The sequence below is a fragment of the Ctenocephalides felis genome, unplaced genomic scaffold, assembly GCF_003426905.1.
Source record: "Ctenocephalides felis isolate EL2017-DRISC unplaced genomic scaffold, ASM342690v1 CF-g0.4_SCAFFOLD_01127, whole genome shotgun sequence".
Taxonomy (NCBI): domain Eukaryota; kingdom Metazoa; phylum Arthropoda; class Insecta; order Siphonaptera; family Pulicidae; genus Ctenocephalides; species Ctenocephalides felis.
The window spans coordinates 3,380-29,360 of NW_020537281.1; the positions used below are offsets into that span (position 1 = coordinate 3,380).

A 25,981-nucleotide genomic window follows, 5' to 3' on the forward strand; every position below is an offset into this window, starting at 1 on the left:
TCATTCATCGGAATCGGTGCATTCAATATTTAGCTCTTGTTCGACAGACGAGAAATCTGCAAGGAGAAGAAAATTATACAAATGACAGAAAATAGATAATGTTTTGTATCAAATAATATTATAATAATCACTATAATAATGATAATAATAATATAAATATAAATATATAAATAATATAAATGAGAGTAAGAATATTATTCAATTTTAAACGCATAGATGAACAAGTATAAACGCAACAATACCACATTATTTTCATATAAACTCATACATTTATCAAAAGATCAATACATAACTATTTTTTCACGTTCACTACTGCGCACGCATATGGTGCGTGAAATCATTGTCAGTAGCTAGGCACCGAACGCTGCAGGTGCGTTCGCCGAAATCAATTACACCGCTTTATATAATTAATAATTCTGAATTGTTGTTGATCAACTTAATTTTTTTCACTTATCGAGAAAGTATATTAATACACTGCCCACCCTAACGTTCTATCGACCCGCGTAATTTTCAGGTCATATTCGAAATTTGTGAATATTTTAACACATAATTATGTCGTTTTTCGTGAGATGACGCATAAATCTTAATTCTATAAAGACGTCAAGACAACTAATGTCAATATAATTATGAACTTTTCTGAACTTTTTAGCCTGAATTAACATTGCACAGAATAAGTACGACATTAAAGGCTGTATCAAGTCACAGAGAGAGTCACATAATTCACCAATACGATTTTTTGTTTGTTTTTAATAAGCACGAATATGCTTATTATTACAATTTTTTTGTTTCCCTATTTTTTTATGTAAAATAAAAATTCGGCCCATAAAAAGTTGAATATAAATAATCCCACTATTTTTGGAAAACTTATAAATAAAAAAAAAGTAAATTAGTTCAAGCTAAAGTAGATTTTGATAAAAAAAAATATAGTTGAGACGTCTTTCACATATTATAGGCCCAAAAAATAAACCTATTAAAAGGGAAACCATCGGTCATATTTTTTAATTTAGAATGTATCTTTCAAGTTATAGTTGTTTCGTACTTATAACTAAACCATACCAAGTTGTTTCCGACTCTGCTTTCTGCCTTGGTTTTTCCTAGGGTTTCTGGTTCTCTTGGGTGTCCTTGAAGGAGTGAGTAAGACTGCCCCATCTTCGGAACCCAATAAAGACTGCCGATAATAATTATAAGCATCCCATTGGGGTGCTTTAGGTGCTTCGTTTGGGAGACTACGTCCCAATGCCTGTTTCAAATTTTGGAATCTGAAACCAATATACGATGATGATGGCGACATTTTGCAAATTAAACATGTTTAGTGTTTTTATAGATGAATGTATTACATATAAATAAACAAATTTCTAGTTTCTGACGCCAATTGAATTATGCATATTTTTAGTACATACAATAGATTTAACGACTTGACTGATTTTTATATAATCGTGTTAAGTAGGATTGAAAATCGGACTAAGAGGTATTTTTATTGTTCCTAAGAGGTAAGAGTTGACCACTTAACATTTTTTGCCACTTTTCGACCAATTTTTTTTAAGCGCAATTAACAGAAACACATACAACCCAAAATTTTCGCCCTTCACAAGCCCCTAATCCATAATAGTCATTCCGGTTGATTGATTAATTTGAGTTTATTTTTTATAATGCTAATAGAAATATAAATAGATTTCTATTAGCATTATAAAAAATCAACTCAAATGCCGTACGGGAGTATTAAGTATACTTAATAAGTATTCATCCCGTAAGGCAACTGATCAGTTATCGCCTTTTTTGTAAACATTTCCATTGAATTTTTCTGAGCTTATGAGCTCTTTACGATTTAAACTAAATCTTATATATAAAAATGGAGCTCTCTTTCAAATGTTCGAGTAAAACTCGAAAACGGCTGAACCCATTTGGCCAGTCTTAGTCTTGAAAAATTCATGCCAATCAGTAGGTTGTCGGAAAGTTGAGATATTATTTCAACTTTGCGTAGAAACTTTACATTTTTAGTTTGAAAATTTTTGTAGAAGCGTCATTTGAATAAAACAATAGACGGTGGCTAATAGTGAAATGTCAAACGTTTTTGACAGATGATGTTCAATTACTTTTAACAGCAAGTTTTACGTGAATATCATTTAATTATGATTAAATTATAGTAAGTAGTTTTGTTCGTAGTTATATTTATACACAATAACATTATTAAACGGGCCGCAAGTGTTACTAGAAACTCAAAATATCAACTTTTTTGAAATGTTAATATGAAAATGCATTTTTTGTCTTTGTAGCACTCTTTTTTGCAAATCATATTTTTCTCAAACACGATACTCTAAAAGATCTCATTTGTATAATTATATACTTATTGGTATTTATAAAACATTTTCTAAGTTATATTATTTTTTATTTATGTTATTCAAATTCAGAACCTACATTTCGTATCGATCAAAGTGACATTTGTCGAATAACATTTTCCCAGTTATAATTTCCCAGAATTTATCGAAAAATAGATAGTAATGTATAAAGGTCCGGGGTTAAAAAGGTCCTCCAAGATGTGTCAAAAACCAGTAAACTTAAGCATTGTTTAACAACAATATTTAAAAGAGGAGGGAAAAAGATGTATAACCAGCTACAACCTTGATTTTCATGACTTTGCTATTGGGAGATAAACGGTAATCTTTGAAAATCCATAATAAAAGTTTTCCGTTGGTAGGTTTTTAGCATTAGTTAAAAATGTAATTATTTTGTAGAATACCTTTAAAATTAAAATAGGACATTAAACCTGTTTGCCACCTGGCCGTTCCAAGTTACTCCGTCTATGGGGTAAAAATATTCAGATAACAAATTTTTGAAAGACATCAAAAAAGCACATTTCTACAATGATAAAAAGAAAGTAGTCATCTGCAGATAGTCGTTCGTTTGAAATGAGTTATTTGTTGTGATATATGATACCAATTGGTTTGGTTTGTAAAATATAATTATTTGCTCAAAGTCAAATTGAACATTTATGCCTCGCCCTGCTCTACATATATACTTTTTATTAAATTTACTTTAATTCGTCGAATGTCACTTAAAACTTTTCAAAAAGCATGTCAAAGAAGAAATACTTAATTCATTTTCTATCTCTCCTCTTTCCTCGCAGAAATTTGAAAATTTTGTATAAGCTCTGTAGTATTATTTACAATTATACACAAAATCCAGAATCCAAAAAGATTCTGAAAAACTTGACACGCAATCAATAAGTCGAAAGACCAAAAAAGACTTAGATTGCATTATACCATGTTTTCTATAAAAAGTGTATAAAACTTCCAGTTTGATTGTATTGACAAAATATAGACTAACTAATAGGGTTTGTTGTTGTTCTGATACCTCATTGTATATAGCATTCAAACAACACATCCTAATACACTTCAAGTAGTAATATTTTTGATTCTTTAGAAATTGTTTACAATATACCTTACTTAGCAAAACAACGTTTGCCGGGTCAGCTAGTTATCTAATAAAATTACTATGAACCATGTGGAAAATATTCTGATTTTATTGTAGCGATTAACGTGATAATAATTACAAGCATCACTGAAGTTTTCTTTGCAATATAAATGACTTTAAAAATGTATATTAGTATTATCTGATCCAATATCTGATGCAATAAACGAATAATAAATTAGTTGGTATTGGTATTTTGCCTTGAGGCAAGTTACATGAACTTCTCGATATGTGTAAATAATCAACTTAATCAATAAAAAATAAATTAATTTATGAGTGATTAAAAGTATGTAATAACTCCACTATTACACATAATTGAAAACGAACGAACACTTTAACTAAGAGTATTTTCTGAAAACAAATTTTCACAAATCAATAAATTTTATAATTGTACCATATGCCGTAGGACTTTAATGGTTTAGTGTGTTCATTAAGACCAAGTACTCTATCGTTATACCAAGTAAATCGTCTAATTTTAATTTTAACAAACATCAAAAAACTACTCATTTTCTCAAACTTTGATGAATTTTTAAAACTAAACCACTTGTCGTAAGTTTATAAGAAATATTTCAGTAAGTTCTAAAAGACCATGATATATAACACCAAAAAAAGTTTCGTAAAAATCCTTAATTTTTGTCAACAGTTTATTCCAAGAAAACATTTCCAGGCTCGGTAGATTTTCACCTAAAACTTATTAGTATGATTCCCAACTAATATCTTTTGAACAGATTTTGATTTTTTAAAATCGATTCGGTAGTATGAGCTTAAATGTGAACAAAAAATTTAACACCCTTTTTCCAAATTACCAAGAAACGGCTCGGCCAATCGTCACAAAACTGAGAAAAGCTAGTCCGATGTATCGAAATACATCGAATGGCTTTTAAATTTTTGAAATCGATTCAGCCGTTTTTGAGAAAACGTTGATTTACGACAAAAAGTCTGTTCACATACTTTCCAAAGGTCTCATTCGATTCAGCATGGCTTGAAACGTCGAGAAAACATAAAATTAGCCAATCGAATTTTTTTATGAAAACAAACTTATCTTTCAGGAAGTTAAAATACAATGAATTATGCTCTCTTTAAAAAAAATCCTGTTTTTTGAATCAATGTATCATTGATAAACCATTGGGCAGTGTAATGCTCTTCAATAAAATGTCATCACTTTATGTACGTAAAATTAATTCATAGACAATGCAGTTTTAAATGGTATAAGTTATGTATTTTTTTAATAGAAAGCCGGCATTTACTAAGATATGCATACATAAGAAATAATATTATATGCAAGAAAGATTTAATTTAATGCAAAATTAAAAAATACATAGAAAGTTGCATTTTCACACTTCTATCATAAGCTTACACTACTTTGTAATAGTCATCAGCAGTTCAATAATTTTAGATATCGCTTAATAACTCATTTACTATAAAATCTTCTTAGTTGATTTCCATTATATTTTTTTCTGAAATTTCAAACGAATTTATTAACTAAATTTTTTCCCACAAAACCCAACAGTCAAACTGGTAGCTGAATCATTTTTCATATCATTCGATAACAGATCAATTATCGTTGTTTTCTCTGCTGCAATTAAATTTTTCATTAGCTTATGACGAAGCTGAAATTTTTATGCAAAAAACATACTTTTATTAAAATAACAAGATTCCTATTATTATTATGCATAGTGTCACCAGTAGAAGATTCTTCAATGTTTCCGCAATTTTTATAAATCTCCGATTATTTTGGGACTGTTCAAGTTTACTACTTAGCGAACGGCATTGAGAGCAAATGAGAACAATCTCCAATTTGTCTCCCAGTACAGTTTTCATTATTTTACGTGTAGTAACGTGCACAATTATACACAAAATCGAGGATTCCAAAATCTTCCGAAGAAATTGAATTTATATTTATATTTATATTTATATTTATATTTATATTTATATTTATATTTATATTTATATTTATATTTATATTTTATTTTATATTTATATTTATATTTATATTTATATTTATATTTATATTTTATTTTATTTATATTTATATTTATCTTTATCTTTCTCTTTCTCTTTTCTTTCTATTCTTTTATCTTTACTCTTTCTCTTTCTCTTTCTCTTTCTCTTCTCTTTCTCTTTCTCTTTCTCTTTCTATTTCTCTTTCTCTTTCTCTTTCTTTCTCTTTCTCTTTCTCTTTCTATTTCTCTTTCTATTTCTCTTTCTCTTTCTCTTTCTCTTTCTCTTTCTCTTTCTCTTTCTCTTTCTCTTTCTCTTTCTCTTTCTCTTTCTCTTTCTTTTCTCTTTCTCTTTCTCTTTCTCTTTCTCTTCTCTTCTCTTTCTCTTTCTCTTTCTCTTTCTCTTTCTCTTTCTTTCTCTTTCTCTTCTCTTTCTCTTCTCTTTCTCTTTCTCTTTCCTTTTCTCTTTCTCTTTCTCTTTCTCTTTCTCTTCTCTTTCTCTTTCTCTTTCTCTTCTTTTCTCTTTCTCTTTCTTTTCTCTTTCTCTTTCTCTTTCTCTTCTCTTTCTCTTTCTCTTTCTCTTTCTCTTTCTCTTTCTCTTTCTCTTTCTCCTTTTTCTTTCTCTTTCTCTTTCTCTTTCTCTTTCTCTTTCTTTCTCTTCTCTTTCTCTTTCTCTTTCTCTTTCTCTTTCTCTTTCTCTTTCTCTTTCTCTTTCTCTTTCTCTTTCTCTTTCTCTTTCTCTTTCTCTTTCTCTTTCTCTTTCTCTTTCTCTTCCTTCGCCTTTGCCATCTCTCTACATCCGTCGCAACCTTGCGACTTGCGATTCTTAAGGCCCATATTTTAGATTGGGTTATCCCAATTTTTTCATATGGGCAAGTAACATAAAAAATATACACTTGATTCTAAAATAACTTTTGAAATTATTAGTACATATACAATATAAGGAAAACATATATGCAATAGGAAAGCAATATAAGGAGGTTGTAAAATCTTTAATCAAGTCTTTAAAATTTACAGGATGAAATCTGTAAGTTTGAAGAAAACGTACAAATAAAATATAAAACCTATCTCGGCACATAAGTAAATCGTTATGATTTTTTGAATTGTCTTCCGTGCCAAACGAAGCTGCAGCAATGATTGAAATGGCAGATACTTGTGCAGGTTGAAATCGTCCATTAATTTGATTTTCAAAATTCTGAATGAATAAATAAAATCAAATAAAAATATTTGAAGCTTTTAGAAACAAATTTAATTTTTGGGTTTTTTACACTTTCAAATGTCTGGGAGACCATAATGTGCAGGGCTATAAACTATCAAACCATGGGTTTCGTACTTAGCACGCTAAGAAACACCAGTACAAAAGTTTTTAGCCAACAGGAACACAGTTATTCAAAAGGTTTACTAGCTCTTGGTCCATAATTATTCGAGTGACAGAACACAATTGTGACATCTAATAGGTTTAGTCCACTTATGTCGACAGATTGCATTACTGCACAAACCGAAAATGTGGCTATTGCAGATATGGTTCAAGATCTTAATGCTGTAATAAAATGTAATCAATACACAACTAAAGTGATACCAAATGACATTGTAAAAATTAACGTCGCATTAAGAAGCATACCGATCGCTAGTAACATTTTTCAAATTCTCAGATTTGAGTAATATTCCAGACATACCAACTAAAAGAGGAGATAGGGCGGATAAGGTAGTACTTAAAAACATGCAATATACCCACGACACTGCGAAATAAAAAATACACACGAAATAAAAAATGCCTTGAAAAACTGAACCACAAGGTGAGGAATATAACAAATACTAAACAATGTAGAACTAAAATGCCGTTGAACCACCTAGAAAGCGCAATGAAATAATTTGTTGCACACGATGTCAACAGTATAGGCATTCAAGATCCTATTGCTATCGATCGTTCGCATGCGTTAAATGTGGCGTTCGTCATAATTCCATAGCATGCCTAAAATCAAGTGCACTATGTAGAGGTGCGCATCCGGCAAACTACAAAAGATGTCCAGTTATCATGCTATCAACTCACAAAACAACATAAAAAAGCAAACAAATTAATAAAGCTAACAATAATATAACCACTAAAAAAAACATTACCGACAGACACAAATAAAAACCTCTCAACACATGAACTAGCCAAGAGCCAACACAAAAGAGTCAATGATACGCCCCAAGAAAGCCCGAGCCTACATCAGTTCCTGAAAAAATTTGGTGATATGTTCAAACAACTCATGGAGAAGAATACCATGATCCTGAATAAGTTAACAATACTGGTGCAAAAATAATGGAAAGTTTTAAGTGCATAGCTGAGTGAAATGCCAACGGCACTCTAAACACATGGTACCAGTTAGTAATTAGTCGGTGGTCATTTGTATGTATTAGTCTGATGTCTAGAAAGCTAGAGAGATAATGAATTCGATCAGCGATTCGGTACCAGAAACCAGCTAGCTCCGGACGATACATAAATTACCACTCATACCACCCCCTTAAATGAAAATAGCAACAATGATAAATTTAACAGACCACACGCCATTCCACTATCTAATATAACATTCTGAGAAGCCAACATTAACCTGGTAATAAGCATACTAAAAAATAACTCTTACCCTACTGTTCGGACGTCTTTTCATTTTATTATATTGGCCATGAGAGTTTACAAAACTTCAGGGCATTAAGCTTTATACGGAATGGTTGCTACCCCTGGTAGAGGGGGTAGCGTTGTGTTTCAAAGGAACTAGTTGTTCTGTTCTAAAAGTGAAGCCGACTTAACCACATGTAACTAACCTATACGCATAAATATATTTTCCTTCATTAATACTTAATAATACATCAGTTATTGTGATTAGAACTGCAACAAATACAGAATATAAAATTAAATCAGTTTTTTTAATACAGTCCACAGCGACAAAGGTTAAATAATAACCTAACAACCTGAGTGATCGAAGAAGAAGAGTTTTAGTAAATTCTTGAAATACGCACAAATAAACACCTACAAACATAATTAACTCAGTAATAAATAACATACAGAATTACCTTTTCAACATATAAAACGACCTCACCGACCATAAAAACCGTTTGGACCTCGAGTCATATACTGGTATTATTTGTTTACCGTATGTAAAAGATTTGCATTTTTCGTGAAGAATGCTGTTTCAACAATGTGGCCTTTTGTTGGCGTGTAATTGCGATACAACCCTTAGTTCCATTTTCACACAAATTAAATCCAGGTTTAATTCTGACCGCCTCAGGACCTTAGTATATCAGATTAATTGCTCTAATTGCGAACTTTTTTATATCGGAGAAATAAGCCAAAACTTGAGTATACACCTTCGTCAACCTAAAATTAACTCAAAAAATACTAAACAATTCAAGACCATCTTAACCGAACATATAGATAATTTAAATCATAGTATAGATTTTTTCCACCCAAAAATTTTACATTTTGAAGAGACGAAATTAGAAGAAGATTCGCTGAGGGGTTGTTTTGCAATTGCATAACAACAGGGTCATAAACAAATGATTTGACAACACGGCCTAGAACGAAACAAACATCTGCTTCTTAAATAGCGTGTCAAAATGTTTTGAAAAATGACAAGAACCCACCGCTTTTTACATTTCTCGTAAAATTTGAACATATGTCAAGAACTGCTTTAAGAAAAAATGTGACATTTCTATCTTAGATTCCGAATAGTCAATACATAGTTTTGACAACTTATTAAAAGTTATTGATGTTTATTTGTGTGTTTAACCATTTGTCATGTAGAAAAATATATATTTTACCTCTGCACATACTCATACCATGGGGTATGAGTATGTGTGTATGTCTTATATTAGGATATAAAACTGTGAGTATTTTTTTTATATTATTATTGTTTCTCTATGAAATTTCTTACATATTATTTATTTAGTTTTAATTTTTATAGTTATATTGATTGCCACTGAGTGAAGGCTAAGATGCTAGCCGAAACGTATGAATTTTAATTAAATAAATTTCTAAAAAATCTCATACTTTATTTATGTAATGCTCGACTTTTAATCTCAAATAATATTAGGTGCGCAGCTAAGTTCTCATTCTTTGTCAGAATATGGCTCTAGCAGAAAGGGTTGGTCGATTTTGACAAATCCAAAACGTCTTAAACCAAGCTTAGACATATGTTAAGCAAACTGCTGCGACACATAAGTGATTTCGTTTTTGCAGTAGATACTTCTGGTTAAGTGAAAATGTCTAATTTTATGTCAAGCAATCGTCATTTGCGGGAGGTTGATTTTCTTCTTCCATTCGAAAAAAACGGCAGACCAAGTGCATCGAGACCTACGGATATGCTGCTCCGAGCGAAACAACATGCCGTGATGGGTTTCGTCGCTTCAAAGATGGCGATTTTGATGTTGACGACCGCCCTCGTGAAGTAAGTCACAAAACTTTCAAAGACGCTAAATTGAAAGCCTTGCTCGAAGAGGATTCGTGCCAAGCTCAAGAAAAGCTTGCTTCAGAATCAATAATAACTAGTGGGGTGTATGGCATCGTACCTTAAGGCAAATTGCTGGAACTTTCCGTACCGTAACGAAATGATCGAGGAATATTAAATGTTTTAAAATAGATTATTATAAATATTGTAACATTGTCGAATATTTATAAGAATTATATAAATTATAATTATATAATCTGTATTATTTTCGATATACAAAAAATTTTTTTTTGGAAAAATTTTTTTTTTTAAAAAAATTAAAGCAATTTTTTTTCCAGAATCAATTATTTTATTAAAACAAGCAGAAAGTTTTTGGAATCATTCAAATCGGACGCTTAGTTCTTTTAAAAACTGCCATTTTTTGCACATTTAGCTCTGTATCTCCGAAACCGCTAGACCTGCCTTTGCCAAAAACCCCTTCTCCCCGTCATTACGAATTGAATGTTTTTGGGATCATTCAAATCGGATGCTCGGTTCTCTCAAAAACTCGATTTCTATTTTCTGCACTCTTTGCTCCGTATCTCCTAATCGGCTGGACCTGCCTTTGCCAAAAACTAATCAGCACATCTCCCTATCAATAGGAATCGAACGTTTTTTAAACCATTCAAATCGGTTGATCCGTACGCCCGAAAACGTGGACGAAAAATTGTATCCATCCATACATACACACTCACACAAACACACACACACATCCTTTTTTTTTGAGGTATGCCAAAATGTTCAAAAACCTTCAAAACGTCGAGAAATGTAAAAATTTTCAATTTCGATTTTCGGCCCATTACAATAACTTACCCTACGGGAAGTTAATAATTCAATTTAATAATATATATCTTATATATAAAATTCTTCTGTAACAATGTAAGTTTCATTAATCCTCCTAAACTATAATTCGGATTTTCATGAATCTTCCTGAAGTTTGTTCGGAAAGTTTTCTAGAATGTTTTGATTTATAGAAATATAGTTAGATTGTAGAAATAAATGAAAAAAATTACAAAAAAACGCTTATCATTGTTTGACCTTTAAAATATTTAAGGCATGGTTTGACATTAAAAACAAATAGCAACTGTCATTTGCCAAACATTTCTATTCACTTATAGGCGAAGGCAATATTAAAATATAATTAATTCATGATTAAAAATAAAGAAAATGTAATGTCTACATTATTATTGCCGAAAAGCAGCTGAGATATGCCATAATTAAAATAATATAAGATGCAAATAATATAACATGGGTCTGACAGTCTGCGCATGCGACTGACGACTGCGAATCGTGTTCTCAACGTACGCGTCGTTTGCTTTTGCTTGCAATAATTTTGTTTGCGCACTTTGCGAACAGATTCGCCGTAGGAATTCGTGCAAAGGAAACGAGCCATAAGCGATTGCGCTCAAAATTATTCAATTTGCGGTCGTTTTGCCTTACTATACTAAGGGTGCGTTCGACTTGGACGCTTACGCGCTGTGAGCGCTCACGCTTATAAATTTTTAGCGTTCTACTTGGCCGATAAGCGCTTAGAATCGATAACTAAATTCCGTTCGTTTTGGATACTGTGAGCGTCAATAAGCATCAAAATGGCGGCAACTGGCGGTAACGGTAATTGTGTAAATTTTATTACTTTCTGGATCATTCAGCGGGATTATAAAAAATTTAACAATTAATAAATAAATGAAATTTGGTTTGCTTATGCTTAATTCATATTAATATTAAAATTAAAATTTAAAATTATTTAAAATTAATTAAATTTAAAATTAATTAATATTAATATTAATATTAAAAAATAATTGTAATGCACAGCTCGTCATTTTTGCGTACTTATTGACAAGAATGAATAAAATTGGGATTAGATTATGCATTCCATGCATTCGTTTTGATAAACGGCCATGACACTTTCAAGTGCCTTACTTCCGTGGCGTGAGCACGTATGAGCGCAAAATATGTGCTACGAACATGCTACGAGCGTACTTATGTGACACTCACAGCGCCAAGTCGAACGATGAAAGCGCGCTCACGGCGCGCTCACAGCGCGTAAGCGTCCAAGTCGAACGCACCCTAAGTCACAATACAAAAAAATTACTTATTCAAAAAATTATTTAGAAGTCTCATTGTGTCAAAAATTCATATGGTTGGCATTTTGTACGGAATATTTACTCAATGAAGCGCTTTGGGTCTGAACTTTTTTTTACTGTTTTCCAATTCGTTTGGAGTTTTGGAATTAGGCTCATCTTACTCTCAAGTTCAAAAGTGAAAACAATTTAGACTCCTTTAGTGGTGTAATAACGTTGGGTGTGGATAAAAGAACTAATTATAAGAGAAAAATGTTTAATAATGTTTTTCAAAAAAGCAAATACTTTTCAAGTTACTGGTTACTGAAAATTTGTTTCTTTTTTGCGTTTTTCATCGTTTTTTGCTAATATATTCAAAAATATACATTTTAACGAAAATTATGTAATGAACAAAATTATATCAATAAAAATCCTAATAAATCGCTATTTTACAGTGTTTTAGGAACAATATTAAGTTAATTATGAAAATGGGTTTTTATAGTTCTCCAAATATGCTTTAAAGAAGTACTTCTACGTGTAAAATGAGTGAGCTATCATGCAATTAAAAGACGCATACAACGTTTTTTTTTTCATTTAAATCAAATAGTTTATGAGTGTCCTTTCCACCAAAATTAAAAATAATCGTTTTCCATCTAGAATTAACTTGGTTTGAGAGATCTTGATGGATTCTAGAAAATACCATAACATTAGTACAAACGATTTTCAAAAAACCAATTTCTCATTAAAATATCTTTGAAAGAATACGTATAAAAGTATATATATAAAAATTCAAGGTATTTTTCAGACTAATTATTGCTTTTTATTAATTTTTGGTTGCACAAATATTGATAGAGTTCTAATTTTTTAAAGAGTGCGCGGCTGTTCAAGCGGAGTGTCTTTCGAGCCCTTTAACCCTTCGCCGTTTCAAAATAAGAGAAGTTACGGTAAAATTTATGATAGAGAAAGTTGTAGCTCAATTAATCACTTTTAAAATAGTATATTACAAGTTATGATAAAATCAGAATTAAAAGAGTTATAATCCAATTAATGCGGGGGGTGGTGACGAAATGCAAATTGTTTTCACTTCTGAACTTTAGATTAAGATTAGCTGGGCATACGCTTTTTTCCTCTCCATTTACTGCAATAATTTTGTTGATAGTAGGTTGAATAGAGCACATGTGAACAAAATTTGACAAATTAATTCGCTTCAAATATGAACTTAAGTAATAATGTATATTGAATTATTAGTGTGAAAAATGCAATTTAGATATTAAAATACTAAAATTCAGGTAAAATATGGTACGAAATTATAAAAATTGTAGGCAACATTATTGAAGCACTTATTTTGGGTAGAAAAATCCAAGGTGATATTGTACCTTGACCGCATGCTATATATTAATTCTTTCTGAATTTGTTATACTTTTTAAAAGATTTTAATTTTCAACACGTGTATCTATGCTATGACAATAAATACATGGTGATAAATTTGGAAAATCAATGTTTTAGCCGTGAATAAACAAAAAATCATTCATTTAAACATCCACATCTACAGGTATGTCTAAAAATATTGTATAACCCTTAAATTCAATAAAATAAATTGAGCTATTGGAAATAAATTTGTTCTATAAATCGCAGTGTATACTTTCTAATATATAATTTTATTGAACATATTTTATTATTTGTTAACGGGATAATTAAAGTGTTAACTGTGGGAATTGAGAATAATCATTTTATTTGAAACAGTACTACATTTAACATCACTCATATATTGATGTAAATAGTAACTCGAAAAACAATAATGATTATTTTTAACTGAACGGTATAAATATTAGTATAAGATATTAAAACAACGTAGAGGTGGGTACAGGACAACGCCTGTCGGATCATCTAGTATATATATATATATATATATATATATATATATATATATATATATATTGATTGTTTCTTTTCCGAACAGTAAATCCAATAATAAAAAACAATTTGTTTTTTAAAGATGTTTAATACGACGTTTCGGAACTAGGTACGTTCCATCATCAGGTTTATTCTGTCAAATACAATGTTTTTTAAAAAAATATTGATTAACATTAATTAACGATGGTCAATACAGATTAATTAGAAAGAAAAAAAAAATTTTATAAAGGAATGGATTATGTACCGGGGTAAAGAGTAATAAAACTTAACTAAAAAAGGTTTTATATAAAATTGAGAAGCAAAAATTATTTACCTGTAATAATTTATATATCCATATCACTAATATTTTTTTGTTAAAAACACTCGATTTTTTTTTTTGAAGATATTTGTAGATTTTACGACTACACAAGACTTAAACACACTGATATGGATTTCTGTCTGCCAGATGTAAAGGACAACGCACGGAATTCTTGGCAAAAATGATTTTTTATGGCTCTTGTTTGGTAATTTACGAAAAAAGTGGAAATATAAGTGAAAATAGTGGAAATATATTTCACTATCACTCCATGCATTTCGAATGCAGTCTCTGGTTCCTCCGGTTTTTCACTCTCCAGGTCTTCTACTGTCGCTACCACTTCGTAGTCATTTTCATCTGATATATTTATATTTGCTCCGTCTGTGGTAATCTCACCATCAATCGCCAATATTTCGTTAACTCGAAATGTAGTGCTGTCAGGCGCCACCTGCGCCGTACTCCGGACATTTTTGCAGAATCTCTGCTGATGCTCCTTTGAGCCACAGTCATAGCACGCCACTCCATCGTTCTTAGGTTTGGTACACCTGGATGCCATATGTCCCACTCCACCACAATTAAAACACCTCACCGTAGGATATGTGCCCTGTGGTTCCACTCTAGGAAACACTGTTGGCTGTACCATCGTAGGCGGCATCATATTGCATCCGCGTTCCTCCGCTGTCAACTCGTTCATTACACCTAACAGAGTTGCTAAATCCTTAAATTGGCTCATTTTGGTTCGAGCCTGGAGTGGCGGGTTGTCGAAGCCGTCTATCATATAAGCCAGTAGATCGGACTCCATAAAACCCAACCTATTCCCTAGCGCCATCTTCTCCTGAAAGTATGCGCTAAACGGTTCCTGTTTTCGCCACCTCCGAGACTCAAACCGCTTCATTCTAGTCATCCTGTCTTCTCCATTTTTGAAAAACGCTGTTAGCACCCTCTTCAGCTCGTCGTATGAATATGTCGCATACTCTGCCTTGCTGTCATATAATCGCCTCGCCCGCCCCGACAGCTTCGATGTTATCAGCACCCTAGACAATATTAGAATACCCCGTATTCATATAGACGCTTCTCTCGCCCGATTTTTACGTTCAGAAGGAATACTTAAAGGGTCCTCCGCTCGACGTGGTGGCGCTGCTTTTGGCACTCAAATTAATGGCGCAAAATTTGAAATGAAAATTAATGAATTTTAATACACGGGTATTTGAAATGTATTACAATCCTATTATGTTTTTTAATGATACAATAATAACATAAATATACTAGATAATATTATATTATAATAAATATACAATGAAATCGAAATATAAATCAACAAATACACTGCAATACACCGGTTTATATATAATAGATATCACATCTAATCTACTGAAATAACTTCTACACTTTTTTCTACTTATTAATATAAATATTCAGTGAAATTTAGTGAATAATGCATTATAGTGTTAGTTCATTACATCGTCTGTCATTCTTAACTCTCATTAACTAATAATCATCCCGTGCAAAATTTGACATTCTTAAACAATTCATTTTTTCCCAAGTATATTCAGATCCGCGTGAAGTGGTAATCCAATTTTAAATTAGCTTTCTATTTGTGTATTATGTCTTTCTTGTAGAAGCGTATATTTGATTTCTTACACAATTTCCTAGAACTGATCTCTTTCCTTAAAGTGTATTATGATTAGACTAATATGTCAATGCACTACGTAGTAATGTAGTAATTATGTCCTCCACATGAGTTTGAAGCTGTTCTATTCATATTGTCAAAGGGCTATGCATTTGAGAGCAATTCCTGATGAAATCTTTATTAACAAATATACAAACACAAACGAAGAAGAATCGCCATTTTGTAAACTTATACAAAAATAACACTGACGTTTCTTAGTAACCAACATAAAACATTTGAAAATACTTTTTCATCGGCTCACTAGCGCCAAATCTGCGACTACAAATGGACCCCTAAGTATTCCTTCTGAACGAGGATTTTGTTCTAAGTGAAAAGGCCCTGATCAGCACCGCCATCTTTTCTTAGGCTCCTCGTATGCATCCCGGACGGCCTCAACCCGTTCAAACCACGCCTCGATGCATTGCTCAGACGACCCGTCGAATATCGGTATCGTCGCCAACCACTCGCTGCTCGAGATGCTATCGTTTTTATTACTGGTTGTCGCCCTAATAAGATTAATCAAGTCCGTCAACGATAGCACTCTTAAGGCTTCGGGCACCAAGCTCTCAGCATCACCACCAGTAGCCATCTCACCAAATCTTATTTTATTTTCGTAATCTCCAGTTTTTAATTACACACATCGCAGCTCCGCGACTCGCCAACGTCAATATTACGCCCTGCTTTTGATATTTTCTCTTCACTTTGTTCTTATTTTGGTTAACCACGTGTTAACCTCACTTTAGCACAACAACACAAAACACACAAACTTACAAAATAACACCTGCACCTGTACGATAGCGAAGCACACCTTGCTTTCTATCGCACCCCGTAATTATAATCCGCCTGATTAATAACACGGGCACTCCAAAAAAAAGATTACTGAAATCGCCTATTTCAATAATCCACACCAATAATGTTCTCTAATAAAATTCTCCACGTTTTGATCCAATCCCACTTCTGAGCTTTAAGCTAGATTTACCCTAGTATTATTTAATTAATAAAACACCTTTTACTTCATACAAATACATTTAATAATTCACCAAATTAACACAACGCCGAACTGTTCAACACTCAAGTTACCGCCAGACACCGACTTGCACACACAGATACATACTTCTGTTCCGTAAGGGATCAGACACTCTACATATGACACACCATAGAGCACATACACGTCAGGATAGACACTCTTGGCCGTTATATTCAAATGACAGACATACAATATTATAATATATATATATATATATATATATATATATATATATATATATATATATATATATATATATATATATATATTTATAAATATATATATATATATATATATATATATATATATATATATATATATATATATCAAAGTCAAAGTTTATACTCACATAACTTTTTTATCCGGCGCCAAAAGTTTGCCTGAAAATTCACTCAATATTTCTAGAAACGGCAACCGAATAGGAGGCTCTTTGTTGTTTCCAGATTTATCAACTGCAAACAAAATTCCAGCCTTGTGTAGCTCCAAAATTGCATCGCGATTTTTTGTTTTGTCAAGCCCCAACATTAGCGATAGATATCTGGCCAAAGTCTAAAGAACAGATTAGAAATATGATTATCTTACTTCGAGTATTCATATAAAATTGTATACTCTGTAACTCATGCAAAAAATCAAATTAATGTGGTGTGTGGCATCGTGCCTTAAGGCAAATTGCTGGAACTTCCCGTACCGTAACGAAATGTTCGAGAAATATTGAATGTTTTCAAATAGATTATTATAAATATTGTAACATTGTCTAATATTTATAAGAATTAAATAAACTGAATTGCAAAGTTGAAATTATTTGTTTAAAGTATATTAGAACTTAGTCTGAATTAAAAATAAAATCTGAATTATTTTCGATCTCCAAAAAAAATCTTTTTCAAAGAAAAAAAAAATTGAAAAAAAATTTTTTGAAAAATTTTTTTTTGTCCAAAATCATTTATTTGTTAAAACAGGCAGAAAGTTTTTTGAATCATCTAAATCGGACACTTAGTTATCTCAAAAACTGCCATTTTTTGCACATTTAGCTCTGTATCTTCGAAATGGCTGGTCCTGCCTATGCCTAAAACTAATAACCACTTCTCCCAATCATTACTAATAGAATGTTTTTTAGATCATTCAAATCGGTTGCTCCGTTCTCTCAAACACTCGATTTCTATTTTCTGCACTCTTTGCTCTTTATCTCCGTAACTGCTAGACCTGCCGTCAAGTCGAATTGGAGTGATAACATATATCGCAACTATAACCAACTAAATAGAAAAAATCCATGTAGTTAAACTATTATGAGCTTTTAGGTGCAACCCAAGTCTTTAAATAAACTGTAACTATTTTTGAGTTACTGTCGTTAATTTTCGTTATTTTTGTTAGTTTAAAGTTTGGTACGACAAGCAAGTTCCATCAATAGTTGGTGCATTTAATCAAGGTTATAAAATGGTAAAAAATTAATAGTAGAGAATAATAGGCCCATAATGAAAAAAATCGAGTAAAAAATGAAAACCTAAAAATAACAGAAAACTTGCTAGTGGAGCTAGTGGGAAAAATATGGAGCAAATTGTATATATGAGCAAAATGACACAATAGTCAATCACAATCCTGTCTGATCTTGAGCGTCATTGCCACAGTTCAGTCACAGTAATCAGTTCAAACGTTAGCTTTCAGCCTTCAAGCCTTTAATTTTGAGGGTGGTTTTCTCATATTTTTTTGCGACTTATTTATTGTTATTTGTAATTTTTATATTAAAATTAATGAGCTTAACCATAAATAATCGAATTAATCAATAAAAATTCAATTTATTAATTTATGAGTGATTTATAAGTATGCCGAGATGCTGTAGGGCTTCACCATGGCCGGTAATCTCCGAACAAATGTAGATTACCGTGTTTTGAAATGGATTGGTATTGGAATAGTTCGAAGGATGGCGCTACGATTTCCAATTTCATTGATCTAGCAGCTGGCTAGATCTACATTGATTTGGTCGGCCATTTTCTATGAGTTGTCAAGTTGTCATCGTGTATTGTAGTTGAGATTTTCTGTGATTGTTTATATATAATTATGTTTTGGTGAATACTTTTTTCGTTTATTATTAAGTTAAAATGATAAAGTGTTATGTGCCAAATTGTTATAACCCCAAATAAAATAAAAAAATGCATGTCTTTCCGGCATCTAATTATCAGGTATGTATATAATGATGTATTATGCATATAATGAATATGTATCATCACAATACTATTAAAATGTTATATATATATATATACTTATATGTATTTGTGTAAATATATATATTATATATATATATATATATATATATATATATTTGTGTGTAAAAATTTGTGTGTAAAAAGATGCTTTCAATTTGGATGCAGAGGGCGAATAATCTTTTAATGGATGACCTAACTCTTCGGTTTGTGGCACAAATCAACGATAATTTGAAATCGAAACCAAATAGAAGTGTCTCCTTTACGGCAATAACAGAATAGTTTTCAAGTCACTGGAGAATGCTCTGATACAGAACCAGAAGAAAAATCTGCAACTCCAAGGACAAAGCCAAGTAATTATAACTCTAAATACTTCAATAACATTTTCAAAAAAATATTAATAAATAAATCTTATGTTCTTAGGAGATGGAAGCCTAAACACCTTGAAAAAGATTTTTGCAGCACCTCTAAGATTGTGAAGTGCAGGTTAAAAGTCACCTATTCTGATACCAGTTTTCCGAAAAGGTATTTTTTCATACTAATTGCAGCAAAAATATTTAATATGATAATTACAATATCTTCAATTAATATGATATAACAATATATTCAATAGAAGTCCTTGATGGTAGCTGCAAATTGCCGCAGAATGCAATGATAAGGCGTAGGAGTGCCTTAACACCCAGAAGATGTATGATACATCAAATTTTGTTTCGGGATTAAAATGCAATGCAATAATTTAAAGGATAAATTCCAACAGAGAATACAATGTTCTGAGAAGTTTTCAAATATTCCGGAAACTTAAAATGTAAGGGCAAGGATTTTGATAATGTCTCAATTAAAAGAGCATACTCAAAGACTAAAACTAAGTTTATAAAGCGCAAGAGTTTAGTTATAGTTTTAACTAGTGATGTGCCGACTCGAAAAATTCCCGATTCGAATGATTCGAATCAGAAAAAAACCTGATTCAAATCATGATTCGAATCAACTCGAATCAAGTATATATATGGACAAAAAAAATGATGGATGTATTAATTTAGTAAAAGTGATCCAAATTTATAATCAAAATTGTCAGTTTAACCAATATAACCGACAAAGTAGAAATTGTAAACATAAATCACTATCAAAAAGTATATTCTGAAAATTATTAAAAATGATGTAATTTTGAGGACGGCTAAAACATATCTTCAAATTAATTTACAATAATAGATTACCAAACAATTGTGCATCACTAAAGCATATAAAATAATATTTGGAATCATGGGTCGATTGTTTATTTTACTATGTAATCAGTAAAGGATCGCATCTAAACTGAGAGCTGAAAGTTAATTTCATTAATGTGAATTTGCCATTACTTACATAATCAGAAGTTAACATATTATTTGCTGACTTTCTGGTGTTTAGTAATTGTTTCAAAAGAGAATTATATTGCAAGATTCCAGAAACTCGTTTCATAATTTCGAGTGGTTTATTCTGATAACATTTAAAATCAAAAACACTTAATTATTATCAAAATTGGGTATTGATATTTCACGAATAAAATCGCTCTCAGCGCTCCGTAAAATAAATAAACACGCAAGAACGACGACGCATTGTATCGCCCATACGGTTAACTCATATCGCTTGAACTCATATCGCTCGAACGGCTTGAAGTCGGGATGATTCGAATCAGAATTGAAGTCGGAATAACTCGTAACGCCGCTTGATTCGGTTTGGCTCATGAAGTCGGAACAACTCATAACGCCGCTTGATTCGAGTTGGCTCATATGAAGTCGGAACAACTCATATCGCCGCTTGATTCGGTTTGAGTCATGAAGTCGGAATAACTCATATCGCCGCTTGATTCGGTTTGAGTCATTAAAGTCGGAACAACTCATATCGCCGCTTGATTCGGTTTGAGTCATATGAAGTCGGATGATATAGTTAGTCGATGAATGCGGTTAAAGTCACACAAAGACGATTGGAGTTGGCTGATACATTTAAGCATATTAAAGTCAGGTGACTCGCATGATTTAATTCATTATTTATTTTTTATATTTATGATATTTATTTTTTATATTATTATAATATTGAATTAAATTAAAACATTTTTTTATATTTATATTTATGAAAAATTTTATATTTATGAAAAATTTGTGTTAATACATATTTTATCACAGTAAATATTTCGCGGCTTGATGCGAGTTGATTCGAATCAAGTAAAATCTGATTCGAATCAAGTCGTTAAAGGCTTGATTCGAATGATTCGAATCACTTGATTCGACTTGGCACATCACTAGTTTTAACTAAACCTCCTTGCAATAAAAACTGGATTAAAACGATAGATAGATTTGAGCTACAATTGGTATAAATTAAAAGTAGTTCAGGGTTTAACAAATATTACTTTATTAATGATTGATTAGATAGCAAAATAACTATTAAATGGAGAGATAATAAACAAGAATGTCTCGTAAATGAATTTTAATCCTAGGAATTTAGTTTTATCTCAATTTGGATATCAATATATATATATATATATATATATATATATATATATATATATATATATATATATATATATATGTTTTGTTTTTAGGATTATTTTGTTTGGAAAGTATTCATTCTTTTTTAAAAATGTGCTGTTCTTTTTATCCTTTTAAATTATTGACAAGAGCCTGAAATAATATCTATTATTATTGATTACGGCTTGCTTATGAATAAATAAATAAATAAATAAATAAATAAATTGCATTACTTGTCATTCCTTCTAAATTTGTCATTCCATCATCAATACTCCTGCGCTTTTTACTTCTTAGTTTTTAAGTTTTTAATATATTATTATTAGTCATTAAGTAATTAATATGAATAAGTTATTTCTAGAATATTAATAGAATAAGTACTTTAAAAATATGTCTGTAATATACTTTAATTAATAGTAGTCAGTTATTTCTGTTTAGTTTATAATTCTTCAAAAATATGTCTGTGATATATTTGAAAATATATTTTGTATTTCGTATGTTTTGTTCTTATTTCAAATAATAATTTTTTTCAGATTTTTGGGCTGTATTGATTTTATGTACAAATGTATAAGTAATACCAGGGGTTAATTTACATACTGTATGTACATGTGCTGCCATGTAGTGATCTATTCGTAATTTAAAATGAGTGTAACGTCAAATGGCCCAAGATAGCGATCTATTTAAGCTTATTTATCTATGGGCTTCATAATGTGAGTAACTATTGCAGATTATTCAATTATGTACAAGAAGTTCTCATTAGACATTATTGAAAATTCAGTTAGGACTATTTTATGAATTTTACAAATGATTCTTTGAATTCATTTTTATTATTGAAGCATGATCAACAGTTACTCTATCGCTGCATCAAGTATCATTAACAGTGGCGGATTAAGCTTACTGCCGTCCTAGGCCCTATCTAATCAGGCGCCCCTTTTAATAACCAAAATTTTACTTTTTTAATTAAATATTTTATTTTAAACAATTTAGATATAATTTTCAATTTCTCGTAGGGTCAGTTATAGTAATCGCAAAAGAATCCAAAATAATTTTCTGTTTCGATATTGACCGATATTGGCCAATATTGGCCAATATTGACCGATATTGACTGATATTGGCCGATATTGATTGACCAATATTGACCGATATTGACCGATATTGATTGATATTGATCGATATTGACCAATATTGACCAAGATTGACCGATATTGACCGATATTGACCGATATTGGCCGATATTGATTAACCAATATTGACCGATATTGATTGATATTGATCGATATTGACCAAAATTGACCGATATTGACCAATATTGACCAATATTGATCAATATCGACCAATATTGACCAGTACTGATCAATATTGGCCAATATTGACCGACATTGACCGACATTGACCAATACTCGGCGACGAGCGGCAGAGCCGTTTCTTTGTAATAAGCAAAAAAGTGAAAAATATTTCGTCCACATTCGGAAGATATTGATTGGAAACCGCACTGATTAGTTTTTGTTGAAGATCAGTTAGGCCGGGGTGATTTCTTGTAATTAACTGTTAAACAAAAATTTTCGACGACTTTCATGAAACATTTTTTGATGATAAACTGTTTTCGATGACAATCGACAAATCACTTAATTTAAAAAATTCGTCGAATTTTGTGAAATTGGCAGCGCTTTTTAGCGTGATTAGTCAATATTTATATTTCGTCGAAGTTTTATTAAAAACGGCTGAATAGATAAAATAGGTGGACCTGAGAAAACGAATCTTATCTTCATACGTTAAGTTATATCATAAGTTAAAAAAATGCCAATTGATTATCAAAAATATTGGTTGGACATAAGCATACCAAATTGTCAGATATTTTAGTTTAGAATATACGAAATTTTAGAGAAAAATTATTTTTATATCTGAACAAATTAATAAATTTTAAATGATCACTAAATAACAATTAACCCGGCGCCAATGACGCGAAAAAAATTGCAAGAACGATGACGTTGGGTCATTTTGACCCGACGTTTTATTGAGGATTTATAATAAAAAATATATACTTTTACTAAATTGTAATTAATGTTTACTAAATAAAGGTATTTTCTGCATAAAAATAAATAAAATAAAACTAATATATAATAATTAAACTTTTATTGACATACTTAACAAGACATGCAAAATCAACTTTGAACAAACAACATATGTTAATTATAAGTTTTGGTTTAAGTAATGTTAATAATCATTGGTAACAAACATCTTATAATACTAAAAAAGAGATCAAATTAAGTTATTTTTAATTATAAATGCCAATCAGTCTTCTATTTCCTCATTTACTGACATCGAACTACTACAATTATTGCAGTAGGTAATAAAATGATCAGGGCATATATAAATTTGACATTCATGACAGGTATGACTTGTCTTCTTATCTTTTTTGGACGGACATATTTGGCATCTCTTGCGAACGCCTAGAATCTTTCGAGGTGGTTCATCTGTGGTTTCACCTGTGAATTGTGCGATTCTTTTGCGCAGTTGACGTGGTAAATTCACTCGAGCTCGTCGCACTTGTAAATGTTCCTGCACCATGGCGAGTCCCAGATTTTTTAGGAAATGTCTTCTTTTCATGCGTGTATCATCATTATTAGCCCGGTATATTATGTTTGCGTTTATTTCCGATATATTTAGCATTGCAAAAAAGATAGTCAATGGCCATCGTTTTGTGTTTCTACTCACGTTGTATGACGCAGAAAGATTGTCCACTACATCCACTCCACTCTTGGTGTGATTGTAAAAGGATATGATGTCTGGTTTCCTTTTGTCACCTGTAGACTCATCAATTTTTTCGTCATGATGTAGACTGGACATCAATAAGACAACTTTATTTTTCTTTGGAATGTAGGAGACTAGAGTTATGTCCTTTTGATGTCCAAAGGTAGATGATCCTGGACATTTTCCACGTGTTGTAATGAATTGAGGTGGAATCTGCCGTTTGTTTTTGCGTAAGGTTCCAACTGCTGTAAGTTTATGTTCCGTTAGGAGGTGAGATACTAATTCATAACTCGTGAACCAATTGTCGAATGTTATGTTACGATGGCTTTTAGAAACGGGCAAGACGACGCGATTTACAACGTCAAAAGGTTTGTTGCTGAGTGAGTATGGGCCACTTGGCTGCTTTCCGCTATATATTTCTAAATTGGTCACATAATATGTCACTATAATCACTAAATAGAAAATAAAAGTATGTCACGAAAATATTACATTTACAATGACGCTGGGTCAAACATACCCGATTGGACTTGACGCACGAGTTGCTCGTTGCGCGGGCGGCGTCGCACTGAGCGAACCATCGGGGCGGGTAGCGGGGAGGCATCGCTTCAGCTACTCAAACGCTTAAACCACATAACCCGGGTAAACAAAATATATGTTCGTTAAAAAACGTCTCGGGTCATTATGACCCAGCGTCATTGGCACCGGGTTAATATATTATGTTAATTTGCCATGGTTTTTCGCCTTGACAAAGTTAAAAAAAATAAACAGAGCTTGAAATGGCATTGAAATTTTTGAAATCTGTAATGTCGTTTATTGGGAAACGTCGATACAATGTCAAAAATTGGCTCACATACACTTACACACATATATTTTTCAATTTGGTTTCATTGAAACTTATCCTTAAGGAAGATAATAATAAAAACTCTGCCAGCCACACATGTCGCTTTATGAAGTTTGTTAGCATAAATATAATATAAAATATTAATGATCTCAAAAATTTATATTACATTGAATTAAGAAAATGCATACCTTCAATTCTGCAAATTCTTTAACAGTTCCATCAGGTCGTTTATTATCACCAAGTGTAGTTTGCAAGTCCGTATACATTTGTGACAAAGCCAACCACATGGTCAGGGTGCTGTTTATGAGGTTAAGCTGACGCATCCTGGCAACCAAATTCTTTATGATATCGCCATAGCATTTATTACACTATAAAAAATAATAATAATATTTATTCAAACCATCTTCTGAATAAATAATGAAATAAAAGAAATGTATTCACATAATATGAAGTATACAACATTGATTTTATTTTTAAATCTGTACTGATGACCAAATTTAAACAATAAAAAAGTTGAAAAATTATTAAATCGAATAAGAATTTTAAATGTGTGGTGTAAAAATGGCTCGATCACTATCGTACCATTTTACAATTATAATTACTTTACCTTTACATAATACTTTAGAACAAAGGCAGCATGATACCCTGGTATAATATTAAAACCTATAATTTTGCAAAACCGTTCCAAGACTTCACGACGTTTAGATATCTGGTTTGAATCTTTATCATGTCCCTCTAGGATAATAAAAAGCATAAAAATCAGTTACAATTAATATAATTTTGTTTTAATCATTACCTGTCAGATGTTTTGTGAAAACATACTCTTCCGTGAATTGGTTTATTGTTGATATAGTGTCCGA

At 31.3% G+C, this 25,981-nt stretch overlaps 1 protein-coding gene and 1 long non-coding RNA gene across 2 annotated transcripts; one reads left to right on the forward strand and one right to left on the reverse strand.

The window, feature by feature from the left end:
- On the reverse strand, nucleotides 1–25,981 carry LOC113365573 (cohesin subunit SA-1-like). Its single transcript, XM_026607100.1, has 6 exons — nucleotides 25,918–25,981; nucleotides 25,729–25,856; nucleotides 25,310–25,489; nucleotides 17,189–17,388; nucleotides 1,057–1,259; nucleotides 1–56 (listed from the first exon to the last, which is right to left on the reverse strand). The coding sequence occupies exons 3-6, from the start codon at nucleotides 25,442–25,444 to the stop codon at nucleotides 1–3; spliced, it is 594 nt and encodes a 197-aa protein (XP_026462885.1). The 5' UTR covers nucleotides 25,445–25,489; nucleotides 25,729–25,856; nucleotides 25,918–25,981.
- On the forward strand, nucleotides 18,986–19,541 carry LOC113365574. Its single transcript, XR_003366228.1, has 3 exons — nucleotides 18,986–19,013; nucleotides 19,203–19,387; nucleotides 19,458–19,541. It is a non-coding gene; the product is annotated as an uncharacterized LOC113365574 (long non-coding RNA).

What these genes read in the sequence shown, in the direction of transcription:
- LOC113365573 (XM_026607100.1), bottom strand. Translation starts at nt 25,444, where the DNA reads ATGCGTCAGCTTAACCTCATAAACAGCACCCTGACCATGTGGTTGGCT. An exon ending in AAGAATTTGCAGAATTGAAG is followed by an intron (nt 17,389 to 25,309) that starts GTATGCATTTTC and finishes TCTGTTCTTTAG; the next exon opens with ACTTTGGCCAGATATCTATC. An exon ending in GCGCCGGATAAAAAAGTTAT is followed by an intron (nt 1,260 to 17,188) that starts GTGAGTATAAAC and finishes TATTGGTTTCAG; the next exon opens with ATTCCAAAATTTGAAACAGG.